General features: G+C 42.3%; 6 protein-coding genes across 6 annotated transcripts; 2 read left to right on the top strand and 4 right to left on the bottom strand.

The window, feature by feature from the left end:
• Positions 1-87: 87 nt before the first annotated feature.
• Positions 88-2052, bottom strand: NOT3 (CCR4-NOT core subunit NOT3; the record flags this gene model as incomplete). The annotated part of the gene is made up of 1 exon (XM_018880008.1): positions 88-2052. The coding sequence occupies one exon, from the start codon at positions 2050-2052 to the stop codon at positions 88-90; it is 1965 nt and encodes a 654-aa protein (XP_018737869.1).
• Positions 2053-3502: 1450 nt separating this feature from the next.
• On the top strand, positions 3503-7723 carry LYS2 (L-aminoadipate-semialdehyde dehydrogenase; the record flags this gene model as incomplete). Its single annotated transcript, XM_018880007.1, has 1 exon — positions 3503-7723. The coding sequence occupies one exon, from the start codon at positions 3503-3505 to the stop codon at positions 7721-7723; it is 4221 nt and encodes a 1406-aa protein (XP_018737868.1).
• Positions 7724-7753: 30 nt separating this feature from the next.
• Positions 7754-9601, bottom strand: AWJ20_3017 (uncharacterized protein; the record flags this gene model as incomplete). The annotated part of the gene is made up of 1 exon (XM_018880006.1): positions 7754-9601. One exon carries the CDS (start codon positions 9599-9601, stop codon positions 7754-7756), a length of 1848 nt encoding a protein of 615 aa, XP_018737867.1.
• A 1163-nt stretch (positions 9602-10764) lies between these two features.
• On the bottom strand, positions 10765-12819 carry AWJ20_3016 (uncharacterized protein; the record flags this gene model as incomplete). Its single annotated transcript, XM_018880005.1, has 1 exon — positions 10765-12819. One exon carries the CDS (start codon positions 12817-12819, stop codon positions 10765-10767), a length of 2055 nt encoding a protein of 684 aa, XP_018737866.1.
• Positions 12820-15280: 2461 nt separating this feature from the next.
• Positions 15281-16330, top strand: ADH3 (alcohol dehydrogenase ADH3; the record flags this gene model as incomplete). Its single annotated transcript, XM_018880004.1, has 1 exon — positions 15281-16330. The coding sequence occupies one exon, from the start codon at positions 15281-15283 to the stop codon at positions 16328-16330; it is 1050 nt and encodes a 349-aa protein (XP_018737865.1).
• A 531-nt stretch (positions 16331-16861) lies between these two features.
• Positions 16862-17815, bottom strand: AWJ20_3014 (uncharacterized protein; the record flags this gene model as incomplete). Its single annotated transcript, XM_018880003.1, has 1 exon — positions 16862-17815. One exon carries the CDS (start codon positions 17813-17815, stop codon positions 16862-16864), a length of 954 nt encoding a protein of 317 aa, XP_018737864.1.
• Between the last annotated feature and the right edge of the window lie 380 nt (positions 17816-18195).

Below are 18195 nucleotides of genomic sequence, written 5' to 3'. Positions count from 1 at the left end.
ACAAAAGCAATACTTTGAACAGAAAATGGCCCACAAAAGATACAAAAGAACAAAATGATATAAACCGGAAGCAACCAATGACAATATTTAAATTTCATCTTCAAGATATTGATATTCGAACTTGAAATTGGCTTTTCGTCGCTGCATCCACGAGCCTTCAAAATCGAAAAACCTATAGGTGCCTTGCTCGAACTCGCTGCTAATTACCATAGGCTCTTCATGTCGTTGAAACCATGTTAAAAACAGCTTGTGGAAACGCCAGCTACGGTTCTTCAGTTCCTTCGCAGCTTGATACTGTTGATAGGTACCTTGTCGGTAATAAAAGATATAGAACAGCGTATCGAGGTCCATTTTACTCATAATTGAAGCTGAGTCCAAATTCGTCAGTGGCTCCTGTGGATAATAAGCTGGGGTGGGGAATGGGGATTCAGGGTGATAATACCGTGGTTTATCCGCTATTAATGAGTCTGGACAATTCAAGAAAGATGCTTCCAATAGCTTCCCAATACTTGAAATTGGCTCAGGCGATCCTATTCTCCGACGTGCCGAGTCAAACGCATGCGCCAGATCTTGCAGTCCTGGTGGCAGAGAGAATTTTGGAAATGTAATAGAACTGGGGCCATTATTGATACTCGTGCTCGTCGTAGCGGTCGTCGCCGTCGTGGTGGACAAGCTTGGCGATAATGGAGGAACGTTCGATAGTCGTGGAGAGGACGCAGCCGACCCACTGACAGACGGTGAACCTTTGGCTTGGTCATCACTTGTCTTCCTTGATGAATCCAATCTTTCCGCCCAGGGTACGCCTGAACTGGTCACTGAACCTGACGTCACTGCTTGTGGTTTTCTGGGAGTATTGCTTACATTATTAATGACAGATGATGATATTACAGGCGATGGAGATGCTGAGTCGAGTCCTGGATTTGGTGCTGATGTACTTGCTGTTCCCTGACCAGGCCCAGACGGAATTGAAGAAGCTAATCCTGGTTGAGATTTTGGTGGTGGCAGCGGGGATAGTCCCTGGGGTATGGACGCACCAGCGGCAGATGAATACTTGAGTTCAGAAGTGGCAGTTCGTGACAGAATTGGGGCTGTAGTCTGACTTGAAGTGACACCATTATTGGCAGTAATTGACTTTCCTGATAATCCTGTATTCCCCACACTAGGTGATGATACAGTTCTTCGCGATGCAGATGAAATCGCAGGGGGTACCACACTAGTTGCTGGAACAACATTTGTCCCATTCGTATTAGCTGCGGCCGCTGCTACTTCAGCAGCATGCTGCTGCTTTTGCTTCTCAATGTCTTTACTAAGCTCCATCGCTAGATCCTCCAGTGAAGTTCCTTCTTCCTTTACCGGTATGGGCTCGGCTTCATAATCCATATCGTCTTCCAGATTCAACTCGTCATAGATTTCCTCATCCTCTGCAAAATCCGCATCTTGATTGGACTCGACATAGTATTTTATATCATCCTGTAAGCTCATTACAGACTCCGGTAGTAACGTACCATTATCAATCATTCTCGACATAATCTCTAATTTAGAAATATGCCATTTATGACGATCCAGAGTATCTTCAATTTCAGATATCCTATCTGACTTCGATGTATCCTTACGACCCTTTTTCATAGTCGACTGTAAGCTATCTTGTTCCGATTCCAGAGTCTCTATCTGTTGCTCTAGTTCCTCCAACATGGAGCCGATGAAGGTTAATGCCTCAGCCTTTTCCTTCTCACGAGGATCCGACCTACTATAACTAGTCAAGCCCTCTTTAGAATACGCTTTTGTCTTCATCTCCTTTTCACAGGCCTTGAAGCGTTCCATCTCTTGCTCAATTAGTCGTCGTTGTTCAGCTAATGCTTTTTTATCCTTAATATCATTACTTCCCATCCATGTCTTAATCTGATCCCGCAATCGCTGTAGCTTCTTGATTTCTCGTTTCAGGTCAGATTCCAGTTTTTCTTTTTGTGAGTGATTAGTTGAGTTTTGGACTTTTTCATATATGCCATCGAAAACCACAATCCCTTCAGCAACCCGCTTGAACACGCGGTCCATTTCTCTAAGAATGTGTTAGGTCAATCGTTCCATCTAATCCTCTATGAGATGTTCAGCTGTGACGGATCAACACTTCCTTAATCCTAGAAATTACTCGAAGAGATGCATTACCAAACTCTTGAGTATACTAATATTCTCTATCAGGTTTGAAAGCCAAGACCAAACATCACAAAAAGCGTCTGGTACTTACTGTTGGAGTTTCCTCGCCGCCATTTTGACAGTCTCTTCCTCCACTACTTATAACGGCCCCGGACAAAATTATTGTTGTATATGTTATTGCTGGAGAGTTGATGAATCCAAGTCTAACCAATTCCAATCCTACCCTAAAAGTATGACAACAATAAAAGACTAGAGATCTAGGTAACCGCTTCTTACTTGTAACCCAGCAAATGAAATTATAAAATAATCCTGTGGTCCTGTACCTGTACACCCTTTTCTTTTCTCAGCTCAAAAATTAACCCATAGATACCGATCTCATTACTATTTTACACACCTGCTTGAGTGCACGGCTCAACTTTCTCCGCTATAGTGTAATAATGTAGATACCCTAATACACGAACAAAATCAATTTGGTGAACCAGCCATTATCACCTATTATATACGACTACTTCCGGGACTTACCCAGGCAGTATTCTATAATGTATATTATAAGTGAGTTAATGAGAATCCAATAGTATTTATTTGGTTGCTTATATTTATTTTTGATACGAGACATACCGTCATTTATGCTAAGACTGATATAACAATACTTGATAAAACTTGACCTAGAAATATATTGTTCTAGCGGTGAAGTTCAATTATTACGTCACAGGCAACTATTCATGTTTCCAGTGCAGTACTATTCCAGCCTAATATAAGATAGACTATCTGGTTAACTACCTTAGTGGTAAGTATGGTAAGCATAAATGATCAATATGGAATATAGTGAGAGCACACATGTGTGGCAGAGACTGAAGTACATAATCGCCAGGTTCTACCTACACGTATATTAATTAAATTGAACGCAATATAACGTTGATAAAAGCATACCCACGCCGAACAACCCACACTTCATAAGGATTATACAGAAGTAGGGCCACATACTTCATCATTTTCTGCTCGTATTAGCACAAACAAGGTATATACATATTAATGCCATAATAGCTATCGTTTCCTCGCAACATGAACAAGTCTGAATTGGTCATAACGAGATCTCATGATTTTACTGGGGTATGTAGCCGTGCGATATTGAAAAATGCCGATCATTAGCGGACAGAAATAAATTCAGTCATTTCTGTCGATCTCAACATTGTGAATTACAAAATCTCGAACGGACATTGTATACTGCGTGAGAATCTTTGTGATTTTATCAGCGACAGAACCAACCCGTTGTGATCAATTGACTTTATTGTCTGCAATTGAGGATTTTGTAACCCAAAGTAGGTATATATTAATTGTCTGTGCCCACTTGATGGAAATGTCTAACTATTTAGATATGTCAGCTCTCGAATTATGGTCGGAGAAGCTCAGAAGCTCTACCTTGTCAGTTCTGCCTTTTGATTTTGTTACTCCAAATGAAGCAAAAGTCGTTGAGTCGACTTATTCTATTGAAATTCCGGAGAGTATTAAGATCTCTTTAAGTCAATTTACATCGAATCACTCATTCAACGTTTTGTTGACTGCCTTTGTTACCCTCGTGTTTCGTTTAACTGGAGATGAAGATATTGTTGTGGGTACTACGACTACTGATGGTCTATCTCAATATGTTCTTCGAACTAATATTACTGGTGAAACAAAGTTCAGAGAATTGTTGAACACTGTTCAGGAATATGAGAAGTTCGCTCTGGAAAACCCGGTATCTGTGGCTGACCTTACTGCCTATATCAAGAGTCAGAATAAAGAAATATCGAGTATTTACAGAGCGTCGATTCAGTTAGGTGAATGCAACACACATTCGCGATCTACGGACTTGAGTGCTTTCATCCAACCTGACAACAAGCTGGTGATTGCTTACAATTCTTTGTTATACAAAAAGGAGCGTATAGTTATTTTCGCTGAGCAATTATTTAAGATTATCAATGAGTCAGCTATGGCTGCTGATATTTCAGTCGGTGCTATTTCCTTAATAACGAGTAGGCAATCTGTTCTTCTTCCTGATCCTACTACTGACCTGGATTGGTCTGGATTTAAAGGGGCTATTCATGATATTTTCTCCAAAAATGCTAAAGTACATCCTGACAGACCCTGTGTGGTTGAAACCGCAAATTTTTTGGATCCTGAATCTAAAGACCGTACTTTCACTTACAAGCAGATTGATGAAGCTTCAAATATTTTAGCTCATCATTTAGTTAAAAGTGGTATTGTCATTGGCGATGTAGTTATGGTTTACGCATACAGAGGTGTTGACCTTGTTGTCGCTGTAATGGGTGTTCTTAAGGCCGGTGCTACTTTCTCTGTCATAGATCCTGCCTATCCTCCAGCTCGTCAAAATATTTATCTTAGCGTTGCTAAGCCAAATGCATTGGTCGTTCTTCGCAAGGCTGGTCTTCTCGCCCCTGCTGTCACTCAATACATAGCAGATGAGCTTGATCTTAAGACTACAGTTCCTGCTTTAGAGATTCTTGATGATGGTAAACTCATTGGTGGTGCTAATGATAGCTCTGTAGATGTTCTGGCACATGTGCAGGATCTCAAATCCTCAAGCACCGGAGTTGTCGTTGGCCCAGATTGCAATCCTACTCTAAGTTTTACCTCTGGATCTGAAGGTGTGCCCAAAGGTGTAAAAGGTAGACATTTTTCTCTTACCTATTACTTTCCATGGATGGCCAAGACCTTCGGATTAAGTGAGAATGACAAATTTACTATGCTCAGTGGCATTGCCCATGATCCTATACAGCGAGACATTTTTACACCTCTCTTCCTTGGTGCACGCCTTCTTGTCCCTACCAGTGATGATATTGGTACACCAGGAAGACTGGCTGAATGGATGGGCACACAGGGAGCTACAGTCACACACTTGACACCTGCTATGGGGCAATTGCTCTCTGCTCAAGCCACACATGAAATCCCATCTCTTCACCATGCTTTTTTTGTAGGCGATGTTTTAACAAAGAGGGACTGCTTGAAGTTACAAAACCTTGCACGCAACGTGTTTATTGTCAACATGTACGGAACCACCGAAACGCAGCGATCAGTGTCCTATTTTGAGGTTGCCTCTGTGGCCAAGGATTCTAGTTTCTTGCAGTCTCAAAAAGATATTATTCCTGCTGGAAAAGGCATGTTGAATGTTCAATTGCTAGTCGTAAATAGACATGATCGCACTCAGACATGTGGTGTTGGTGAAGTTGGTGAAATTTATGTTCGTGCAGGTGGTCTTGCTGAGGGTTATTTGAAATTGCCCGATATGACAGCTCAGAAGTTTGTCAAAAATTGGTATGTCGACAACGAAAAATGGGTTGCAGCAGACAATGCAAAGGCTAGTGCCGCCACAAGCCCCGAGCCTTGGCGTGAATATTGGTTTGGTCCTCGTGATAGACTTTATCGTACTGGCGACTTGGGCCGATACTTACCTGATGGAAATACTGAGTGTACTGGACGTGCCGATGATCAAGTCAAAATCCGTGGTTTCAGAATTGAACTGGGTGAGATTGATACTCATTTGTCCCGATTTCCTCACGTTCGGGAAAATATCACACTGGTACGTAGATCGAAGGATGAAGAACCAGTATTGGTGTCTTATATTGTGCCTCATAATCGTAAAGAAACTGAGGAGTTTATGTCTGCTCGCGAAAGTTTAGATGAGGAAGTTGAAGGGGATGGCACTCAACCTGATTATGTAGTCAAAGGTCTTGTTCGTTACAGAAAACTCATCAAGGAAGTGAAAAACTATCTTCGTGGTAAGCTACCAAGCTATGCGGTGCCCACTGTCATTGTGCCTCTGAACAAGCTGCCTCTTAACCCTAATGGTAAGGTTGATAAGCCAGCTTTGCCATTTCCCGACACGGCTCAATTGGCTGCCGTAGCCAAAAGGACTGAAAAGCGCGAAGATTCGGCAACTGTAAAATTTTCTGAGATGGAATCTAAAGTCAAGGATATCTGGTTAGAAATTCTTCCACAAAGACCATTATCTGTTGAACCAACCGATAGCTTTTTTGATCTTGGCGGTCACTCCATTCTTGCCACTCGAATGATCTTTGCTGTCAGAAAGAAGATGATGCTGGATATTCCTCTTGGTTTGATTTTCAAAGCTCCTACCATTGCAGCCTTTGCGAAGGAGCTTGAAATTGCTGGTGGTAACAATATTATTGACCCGTTTAGTGCTAACGAATCGGCGCCCTCGGAAAAGCAAGTCGCCAAAACGTATGCAGAGGATGCCGAAAATCTTTCTAAGGAATTGCCTGCGTACCTGTCATTAGACAAACCTTTGAATCCATCTGCTCCTTTAACTGTCTTCTTGACTGGAGCCACAGGTTTCTTGGGATCATTCATTATCAAGGACCTGCTTGAACGAAACAATGACATCAAGATCTATGCACATGTGAGAGCCGCTGATAAAGAGAAGGGATTCGACAGAATAAAGAACTCTAGCATTGCTTACGGAATCTGGAAGGATGAATATGCTACAAAGATTGTGCCTGTCATCGGAAATTTGGAGGAGAAGCATTTTGGTCTTGCCGAAGAGCAGTGGTCTGAATTGACTTCTTCTGTTGATACAGTAATCCACAATGGTGCTCTTGTTCACTGGGTGTACCCGTACTCGACTCTACGTGGGCCCAACGTCATCGGAACAATCAATGTTATGGATCTTTGTAGCTCAGGTAAAGCCAAGTATTTCACATTTGTTTCCTCTACCTCTGCTCTTGACACTGATTACTTTGTAGAGTTGTCCGACACTCTAATTGAGGCAGGCGGTGAAGGCATCCTAGAGTCAGATCTGCTTGAAGGTTCAAAGACCGGGCTTGGTAATGGATATGGCCAATCCAAGTGGGCTGCAGAGAAGATAATTCGAGAGGCCGGAGAGAAACACGGTTTAAGAGGAACCATTGTTAGACCTGGTTATATTGTTGGTGAATCTACTTCGGGTGCTACCAATACAGATGACTTTTTGATCAGAATGTTGAAAGGATGTATCCAGTTGGGACAAATTCCGAACATCAATAATACCGTCAACATGGTTCCAGTTGATCATGTAGCTAGAGTTGTAACGGCATCTGCGTTCCACCCTGCTCATAGCGAACTAACAGTCTCTCATGTTACAGGCCATCCTAGATTAAGATTCAATCAGTTTTTAAGATCCCTTCAAAGTTTTGGATATACTGTCGAGGAGGTTGATTATGTTCCGTGGAGAATTGCATTGGAGAAGTTTGTTGTTGAGGGCTCTAACGACAATGCTCTGTATCCACTGCTGCATTTTGTGCTTGACAACTTGCCTCAAAGTACGAAGGCTCCAGAACTAGATGACCGAAATGCCAGGACGTCACTTGCTGCAGACGCTTCCTGGACAGGGGTTGACCTATCCGCAGGAAAAGGTGTTGACATTGAGCAAATGGGTGTTTACCTCGGGTTTTTGGTTGCAATTGGTCATTTGCCCAAGCCCACACAACAAGGTACTCATGAACTCCCCGAGGTTCATGTTGACAGCTTGTTACTGGAAAAGCTAGCTTCTGCAGGAGGAAGAGGAAGCAGTAATTAAGTATGTAAATTACATAAAGCATATATACTGTCACCGATTTTTGAATAAAAATGTGGTCAAGGATATTATGACTAAAAACATCCAAACCCCGAGACTTGTCAAAGACAATTTAAGATAGATGCCGGCTAAGCCATTCAAAAACATTGCTAATTCTTGCATTTTTCCCTGAGTACCAATTGGCATCTGGTCTAATTCGCTGGTCAAAGATGGGTTAAAGCTTCCATTAATTTGTGGGAAGATAACTTCGCTGAATGTTACTGTGAGCGGCGGGGTTGATTGTATTGACCAGTTGGAAGGAAAACAGGAACGCAGACTTGAGGACTCGAAAATTGTTCGTAGAGTATCTGCCATTTCCTTGTCAAACCTGGAGAGTTCAGATTGTGTTTGGTTCAAGGCATTACTCAAGGCTGATTTGAGATTGCTGTTTGTTCTCCCCTGTAAGTCAAATATAAAGTTGTTGATGGAACTAACAACCGAATTTGTTGCAGCATTTCCCGCAATTGAAACATTGTTCCAGCTCATTGTCGATGAGGGGACTGACAGAGCACTTATCATGTTCTTCTTGCAGAAATACATTACCATCAGACACGAGAATGATTGAAGTGCACCAATAGCTACCGGGGAGAGGGAGTATGACACTACCCATCTCATTAGCACTTTCGTTTTTACAGCAGTCACCCGTTTGCTCATTTTTAATGCGATCCAGGTAATAATTGGATGAGAAGCAATGTCTATATTCTCCAGAGGGTCTTGAAAGTTCCCTGGAGCGTTCAACAACCTTGCCTGTTGCAGCAGTATCCTCCAACTAAATAACTCGACGATACCGCATAAGAAAGAGGCCAGCAACGCGAGACAGCTAAACGTAATAATGTAAGTCTTGCGCAGCTGGAGAATTTGAGTCGACATTAGACGTAGTGGTGAATCTTCAGAAGAGATATCAATTACTGGAATAACGTCAGCTGTTGCATTCGCAGAGAGACTATAGTTGAGCTGAGAGATCAGCTCAATCGGGTCGGATACTTGGAAACTAGAGAACATATTTTTCAGTCTTTCAGTTGTATTTAACGCGATATCCATAAAGCCAAAATCTGATCTCGAGGCTAGATTTGACAGGTTTTCATTAAGACCGAGAGGCATCTCAATGGACGAAATTTTGGAGAGAGTGAAATTCTGGAAACTGCCCAGTTCTACATGGGAGAACAGTTGAGGGTTATTATTGAGTGAGCTTTCAAGCTGAGAGAGTGCATTCGTAATGTTGGTTAACTCCAGCTCAGTGTAATTAATTGCACTGCCCAGGGTCACATTTAGCCAATCGTGGAGCGAGGTGGTGGTATTAGCAGAGCCAATGAAAGCGGATTTAGACGAGGATTCAGCGACCTGGTTGTAACTGTAGGCTGTAGCTGTAATACTATTGGTCAGGGAAATTAGCATATTGGAAAAAGTCGAATTTAAGTCGGACGCAGACTGGGAGGCAGCAGCATTCATCTGTGCCTCAAGTGACTGCAGGGACATACCAGCCAATAGAGCTGAACTTTGAATACCAGCGGACGAATACTGAATGACATTTGCTGCTAGTTGTGAATATGAAAGTATACCTGTCAAGTAGTTGCTGGTCATCACTCCGAAAATATGGATATCTATTGCCATAAATATCAACATCAGAGTGAAGCCATTAAACAGCACCTGAGATAACTTTTCACGTAAGCAGAGATACGGTGTGTTTTCCTCAATAGATTTGGAGGCAGTCCACCTACTTTTGAATAGACCCGTAAGTCCAAGTGAGATAGATGGCTTCGACACTTTTGAACGTTTTGTTCTATCATTTAAAGTATAAAATGATGTGATAGTTGCTGAGCTACTGTCCGATTTGAAGGTCATCTCTGGAGGTGGGCAACGACTTTGCTTGACATTTCTTCCCATTTATACAATTTCCTATAAGAAATCGCCCCTACAGTCGACCTCTCAAAGGATCGGCAGTTTCATTGATAAAGAGATGCATTGCATTGTGCGTCTCTGAAGGAAGTCATGGGTTAAAACAATCCTGGAATGATAGCGTACTTCGGAATAATTAAGGGTTTATCTTTATCACTGCCAAACTTTTCTTTATAGAACCGTAGCGATTGCTCTCCGGAAGCAGATAAATTTACCACTACCCACAATAACGCTAACCAGAGTGCGGTATTTCGGACATTCAGTAGAGCCATCGAGAGATAGATACCAATTTCCATCAAATAATGGGGACACGCAACTACTCGAAATAAGCCCCTGTTTGGAAGCGAATATTTTAACAGTGAGGACAGATATTTATGACACATGTTTTGGTATATTGAACATGCCCCAAATAACATAATGCATAGTACAAGAGTCGGTTTTGCGTTGGAGTCTGACGAAGTTTGAGAGCTGCGGGAACCACATCTTACTGCAATGCCAATGCAAACATAAAACGTCAGACCCACTATGTAATGCGAGGCATGTATCATAGATCTATTGCTCATCTTTTCGACATAGAGGCATTCCCAGAGCCGCCTACCAGACTGAACAGTAAACATTACGAGTGACACTACATCTACGATCGCTGCCTCATTGCGACCACCCCATTTCGATGCCACGTATTCAAGCCATAATATAACCGATATCGCACAGCTGACTATATAGAAGTGGACAAACCAGGACTTGGGTACTGTCAAAGAAGCTGCCAGATCCACAAGCTTGGTGAGAAAGGTTGCTGGCTCCGAGTCCCTTTGCCGGGTCTTCGCTTCATGTTCATATTCTAAAACTTTTCCATAAAGCAAGAATTTATGCAGAATTGGGAGCAGCCTAGCTGTAATGACTATTAGTGATGCGGAAACAAAGTATATATATGCTATTAGCAATAGCATCACGGTAATTTAGCTGTTTGCAATGTGGTCAAACATGAACAGTGAAAAGTACACTAGGGTCACAGCCGTGTGTTGTCTTCCCGTTAGGGTAATTCTAGGGGTAGTTGATTTTCACAATAATATATTAACGTTCCGAGTATTAGATTAAATATAAACTATGCGCTAATTTGCTTCTATCACACCTAAAGATTGAATCTGTTCTGGTGATATGTTACCCATATAACTAGATGTCTTAATAGATCTTAGAAGATGTTCCAGCTTTTTCTTTTCTGACTGTAGTTGTTTGACTTGCTTCATATTTTTTGCGTTCATTTCCTGAGTTATCCTTCTAAACTCGTGTCTAAGCATGCTTACACTAACAGGCTCCGATGTATTCCACGAGTTGCTCTCAGGGAGTGTAGAAATACGCAGTAGACTCTTTTTAGCTGGACTATTGGAATTTGAGTTGGCAGAGTCTTCGACCACGCTTCCAATCATTGATACTCGTTTGTCAAGCGACGAATTAGAAGCTTGGAAGAGTTTATTCTCCAATTCATGAACATTACGTTCAAGCCTTGTTCGCTCAGACTCATAGTCCACAGCCTGACGAGTTACTTCCTCCAAACTTCTCACTACTGACTCTAATTCAGCATGCAACGCGTTGCATCTTTCCTTCCACTCCTGGACTCTCTCTTCATTCGCCACCAGTTCATTTTTCAGCTGTTGAATTTCCGCTTGAGACGAGAACTTAGTTTCCTGGAGGCTCGTTTTCAAATCCACATTTTCTAGTTCTAAACGTTCTAATTCAGCTCTGTTTGTTTCATAAGAAGCTGTCAAAGATTCGACTTGTTGTCGAAGAATTGATTTTGCCTTTGTTGAGGGAGAAGGTATCGTATTATCACCGTTAGGAATAAGTACTTGCCCATTAACAATGTCCCGTTTTTCGCTAGACTCCGAGATGCGGTGATATTCAGCTTGAAGTGTTTTATATTCATCTTGAAGTTTTCCATATGATTCGTTTAGCTGATGATGATTTTGTTGCGACTCCTTTAATCTATCGCCACTTTGTTCCTCATATTCTTGCAAAATATGTAATGCAGTTGTTCTCAGGTCTTCCAAATTTTTGTACTGACTTGAATTAATCTGTTTAGAGGGATCTAGAATATTGAGGATCTCAGAAAGGATGCTCTTCACTTGCTCATTTTCATCTTGGCTCAGTTTTTGGCTAGCCTTGGAGTGTGTCAGTTGATCAACCAATCTATCACACAAATCGTAAATGAAATCAAGTTTTTCATCGGCCATTGGCTGCCTGGGCGATGTGGTCCGACTGGATATTGCGTGGTTCAATTTGGCAATGATCTTATCCATTTTTGCGTAGTCTTCAGCTCTAGCTGCCGATCGAGGCGATTGTGGAGGTGAAGGGAAAGCACTTCCAGATCTCTGGTGAGACAACATTCTCGAAGTAGCAGTTTTTGTCGATGCCCTTGGAGACACATTTTGATCTTGCATTGGTGTGGTATTGGCTGCAGCTTCGTTATTGGATGCAAATGCTACTGCTGATGACGACTCTGAGCCTGGATGGGTCAGGGCCAAAATAGCAACGTGATGTTGCAAGATTTTATTGTTGAGCATACTCTTTTTTTCAACAAGATCAAGACTCTCTTTGCGAAGAATATCAATCTTCGAAGTCGAAATATCAACCTCATCATCTGCTTGTTTAGATAATCTCTTCTTGTCTTTGTCTTTAGAATTGAATAGGAACGACTTTCTGTTTCCAGATGATACCGATGAATTTTGCGATTTGCCCCCCAATTTAGAGATGGATATAGCAGCCTCTCGTACCTTGAGTTCCATAGTCAGCTTGTAATTTGTGTCAGCGAGCCGAGATTCTACCAAAGTCCACTCTTTCTTCAGATCTTCCAGCTCTTGATAAGATAAGATGTTGAAACCTTTTGCATCAGTTATAGCTGTCTGCACATTAAAATGTAGAGCTACTGGATCGAGGATATTGACCTCTGGTGAAATGTTGAAATATTCAGACTTTGCAATATCTACATTGTAATTAGCTGGAGGAAGTGAGTTTTGCTTCTGGCTCGGAGGGGCATCTAGGTATTGTTGTGCGGACTGAGCGTTTTCAAATGCATTATAGAGAGAAGATGAAGACCCATTGTATTGAAGGTATTTCTGGTATTCGGCGTACTCTGGGTATAATTCAGTTTCAGGCTGAGAGTACGTCATGGTGGGGATTGTTCGCAGAAAAGTTTGACAATTTTGGGCTGGGCGGCGATTACGCGATTTCCGATGTCAACAATATCGAGCACCTCTCCAAGTAAAAGAGCAACACGCTGACCTATGAGATACAATATTTGACAAGGTAATAAATAAAGCCAGGAGTGAATTCTTTCACAGCAAACGTAAAAATTTAGGAGAATCAAACCTACTCCTATTTAAGCTTTTTTTAAAGCCACGTACTTGAAAAGATTGGGCGGGGCTAGAATTTAATATTGGCGGTATTCTTACTCTATCAAAAGCCACTTAAATTTAGAATGAGTAGGTTGTGAAACGGGAGTTTCTAGATACAGTAGTGATATTGTATCTAATTGTTTCTTAACCCAGAACTTCGCACGTACCCAAATCGGTGATCCCGTATCCCGTAAGAAGAATATAATTCCATATATTTGAATATGGTGGTTGCTAAAGCCGTTCTATCATCACTTATGCAAGTTAAGCTCAGCTCAAGGGGTATATCAACAAACAGGTCCAACGGCCTCCTAAGGTTCAGCGAGGTCGATCTACGACCTGTACCCTTGACTATACAGATTGCGGCCTAATAGAAGGTGGGCCATAGTGTTCTAGGTGTTGTGCCTTTGCCGATACCCCTGATAATACTCGCTTCCTCTTCGTGCTCCTGACTATTAGAGTAGTTTTTAGAAGCCGTATGTAAGTAATATATAAACATTCTGTCTATGGTACAAAATGATTAATACCTGCCTAAGATACTGGTATGATATAAATTCATTATGTGCTACATAGGAACGGTGTTTTAATTAGGCTGCTTATTAGAATCGGTATAAACAAGAGCTCCAACTCTGACTGCCAGCCGTTTTATTCCCTTGATCCCACGCGTACACTCTAGAGATTCTGCAATGTTTTACCTGGAGTGATAGCATTTACTGAGTTCATAATAATAAGGTAGTGAACAGAGTCCGGTCTTGTCACAATTTTCTTTTGAAAAAAGTTGTTGACTAGCTATCTGAATGAACCTATGTAGAGAGACCTGCTGATGTAGAAAACCGCCGACCGTTGTATTGTTCCCGGAGATGAATTGATCTAGATCTAAAAGGTCACGCTATTTTTTTTATCACGTTGATGCAGGAGTAAGATCGGAAGTCGGCATAATTGATCCGTGCATGCCACACCGGGTTTATCCGCACATTGCCTCCACTAACACTGTACACTCGACCTGTGCCCTACCTGTAACCAACACACTATCTTGCAGCAAACTCTAAACAAAGAATCTGATACTATTGTAAACCCGCTGACATCATAAGCGATCAATGCGTGGAGCTGACGGATGTGAAAGGAATTGCAATAAACTCATTTTGTGTTATACCACGTTACATTGAAATTATCCGACAAATACTCTATAGACATCTTAATCCGGCTCGACCAGTCGGCAGACCAGCCGGCAGACCGGCCAGCCGACCACAGCCGGGTCTAGTTGGCTGCTCTCTCGTGGAGCATCGAAGGCGTGAGGGTGTCCTAAAGCTATTCAATGACGCACCGAAGAAAGCTAACTAACCAAATTCTGAACAGAGTTCAGTGGACAGCAAATAGAACGTATAAATTATTTTGAAACCAAACTTAAAAGAAGTATTCACTCTGGCGGTTAGCAATCAGATTTTTGGCAGCACAAAGCGGGGTATATAGTCGGCCGTATGGAAAATGACACTTGACAGAATTGAAGTAAGAGACGAATAACAGTTATCATTGCTGATCTACGGACACCGACTAGGGGCATGTGGGTGGGATAAGTTACCCATATTAGCGCCTAAAACAGAATCTATATTGGGATATCCTGATCGTTCACCCCCCTGCCGCTGCGACAGAAACGTGCATGCTGGCCTGACCGACCAGCGTGGGCGTGCACCTGATGTCAATCCATGCACTCCCTCCAACCGCTAGAGATGCCGCTGTTCATATCGATGCCAGATCTCTCAGCCCCGGTAATGTTACATGCCCACTTAAGTAATAGGCCAAAACTATCTATTGACATCAGCAGGCTCGAATCAGGAATTGAATTGCTTTCGAAAGCAACGCATAGTTTTGCTGGCTGTAGTTGCTAGATGAAATCTATAGGACCTACAGACTTACAATACATCCAGACCACCGCTTGGGACTCACTATGCATATACACATCACACCACACTAGCTCTGCTGCAATGTCCTTTGTTTATTTCTCTAGAGTTGCTTTTTGTGTCAGTAGAAATATGGCTATTCATAGCTAGCCAGCCACAAAACTATATAAAGAGTGGGTTTGACTTGACAATGTTGGATTCTTGTATTCTTTCTTTCTGATTGTCTACAACAAACTCAATTTACGAAGACGATTGCAATTTAATTGCCTAATTATCTTCAGTGCATATAGCATACAGTTGGAACATTTGGTTGAATTCATTAAAACACATCAAAAGTAATAATGGCTGAACAAATCCCCAAGACTCAAAAGGCTATGGTCTTTGAAGAAAATGGTGGTCCCATTGAATATCGTGACATTCCTGTTCCTAAACCAGCCTCGGATCAAATCTTAGTCCACGTTTTATATTCGGGTGTTTGCCATACCGATCTCCATGCTTGGAAAGGTGATTGGCCTCTAGCCACCAAAAAGCCACTGGTTGGTGGACACGAGGGTGCTGGTGTTGTTGTCGCTCTTGGTGAGAATGTGACTAATTTCAAGGTTGGCGATTATGCTGGTATCAAGTGGTTGAACGCATCTTGTTTGGGCTGTGAGTTCTGTCTTAAGGGCAACGAATCAAACTGTGCTGAAGCTGTTCTGTCTGGATATACTCACGATGGCTCTTTCCAACAATATGCCACTGCTAATGCCATTCATGCTGCCAAGATCGACAAGAGTGCTAATCTGGCTGCCGTTGCTCCTATTCTCTGTGCTGGTATTACCGTTTACAAGGCCTTGAAGGTCTCGGAAGCCAGCCCTGGTGAATGGGTTGCTATCACTGGTGCCGGTGGTGGTTTGGGAACTTTGGCCATTCAATATGCCAGAGCAATGGGTTTTAGAGTAGTTGCCATTGACAGTGGTGATGCCAAGGAAAAAATCTGTAAGGATTTGGGTGCTGAAGTTTTTGTTGATTTTAAGAGCTCAGATCTCAGCAAGCAGATTGTTGAGGCTACTTCCGGTGGTCCGCATGCCGTTATTCACGTTGCTGTTGCTGAAGTCGCCATCACTCTGTCCACTGAATACGTCCGTCCCGCTGGTACGATTGTTCTGGTCGGTCTCCCTGGTGGAGCTTATGTCAAGTCCGAGGTCTTCACCCACGTTGTTAAGACCATTAACATCAAGGGTTCTTATGTCGGTAACCGTGCTGACACCGCTGAAGCCTTGGATTTCTTCACCCGTGGCTTAGTCAAGTCTCCATATCAGATTGTCGGTCTATCTGAGCTCAATGACGTTTTCAAGAAGATGGCTGCTGGTGAAGTTGTCGGTCGTTACGTTCTTGATACCTCTAAATGAGCCTTGTTTTTTAATAATCCATAAGTTAAGATGTCCTCTTTTTGTCTATAAAATAATGAAATTACTCCACAAGAAATACGATCCTTATATAATACTTCAAACTACCTTATCGGTGACCCTTACGGTAAAGCACTAACCGATGAGGTATTTATTATGTGCCTGTAATGGTACCTTGAACCTTATTTTGCTAGTTTTGGGTACATCTGGAGGCTGAATGCTGGACTTTAGTTATTCCGGGCCTGGGCTTCGTGATAAGAACGGTGGACCCTGCATGGAATATCACTCGGCATGACTACTCCAACGAACATAGCAGTTACTTCTCATAATTGACTTTAAAAAAAGGTCATTCGTTGGAATCAAAACATATTTCCCAAGATAGATAGTATCTCAGCCGCTGGAAGCGAACAATACTTATGTACCTATCAGTGCAGGAACAGATAAATAATTCATCAAAATATACATTTTCTACCCTTTATAACAAAACAAAAGCATCACAGATATATATGGGTCATTTACATGTCGTAATCCTTTTTACAAGGACTTTTCAAGTGCAGCAAGAGCCTCTAATTCAGGCTCGAATCTCTCAATTTGAGCAGTAGTAAGGGGTTCACTGAGAGGGGGTCTACCAAGTTGAGCTTGCTTGGAATAACCAAGAGCTTTGGCAACAGCATACTTAGTTCCAACAGGACCCTTGGCAACAATAATTTCTTCAGCTCTAGAAACGAGGTATTGAATTTTTTGGGCCTCTTTAGTCTTTCCCTCAAGGGCGAGGTTGAAGAGCTTGACAACAGACTTGGGGTAAGCACTGGAGATGGCATCGATGGTGGCACTGATACCAACAGAGATAGCAGGAAGCAAGACTTGTCCAAGACCAGTAAAGGTTGTGAAGTCGTTAGCTTGGACCTTAGGGTTAAGAGCCAATTGGGCATAGTGGGAGAGATCACCATGCGAAAGCTTGACACCAACAATGTTAGGGTGTGCAGACAACTCAGCCAGGGTGTCTGGGGTAATGAGCAAACCATTAGAGACACCAGGGAAATAGTAGATGACAATGGGTAGAGCAGAGGCGTTGGCCACCTCAGTGAACCATTCAATGATAGAAGCTTGGGTAGAAGCAGGGGCAAAGTAGTTAGGAGCGAGAGCCATAGCATAAGTGGCACCAGCCTTCTTAACAGCCTCAATCTCGTCAATAGTGTCTTGAATACCGTTGTGAGCAACACCAGCATAAATCTCGAATTTGGTATGTCCGAGTTCAGTCAAACCCTTCTTAACACCAGCAATAAGCTCGATTCTCTCCTCACGAGTCAAATGGATCATTTCACCAGTAGATCCGAGTAAAACAACACCCTTGATACCATTTTCAGCTAAGAATGCAGCATGCTTGACTTGAGTATCAATGTCGAGCTCATATTTGCCCTTAGAGCCAGATTTGAAAAATGTAGGAACTGGAGTATAGACACCAGGAGCGGGGGCAGAAGCAGTCATTATTGAGTGATTAGAAAAACAAGTGTGTTAAATGGGAACCTTTTGGGGGAAAATAGTGAGATTAAACTTCACAAAAGAGGGGGTGAATCTTGACATTTAAATACCCCGAAATTTCGTACTACCCCCCACGACGACTTTCGTGGGGTTCAATATCTGACTGCAGATACCATATATGTGCGTTTCTGAGAGGTGGGGGTCCTGTTGCTAATAAGTGGAATGTTTTGTGTACAATGTATAGCGGCGGGGGTGGGGTGGAATCGGCATATGATTAAACGAATAGTGTGATCTGGAACCGCGTGGGGTAACTGACAAAAATATATTAGCATACACTTAACTTGTTAGTACAAATTTCGGCATTGGCTGGCATACTCCGCGTACTA

The sequence above is a fragment of the Sugiyamaella lignohabitans genome, chromosome B (assembly GCF_001640025.1).
Source record: "Sugiyamaella lignohabitans strain CBS 10342 chromosome B, complete sequence".
NCBI classification, from domain to species: Eukaryota; Fungi; Ascomycota; class Dipodascomycetes; order Dipodascales; family Trichomonascaceae; genus Sugiyamaella; species Sugiyamaella lignohabitans.
This window is presented reverse-complemented; position numbering and strand designations above follow the sequence as displayed.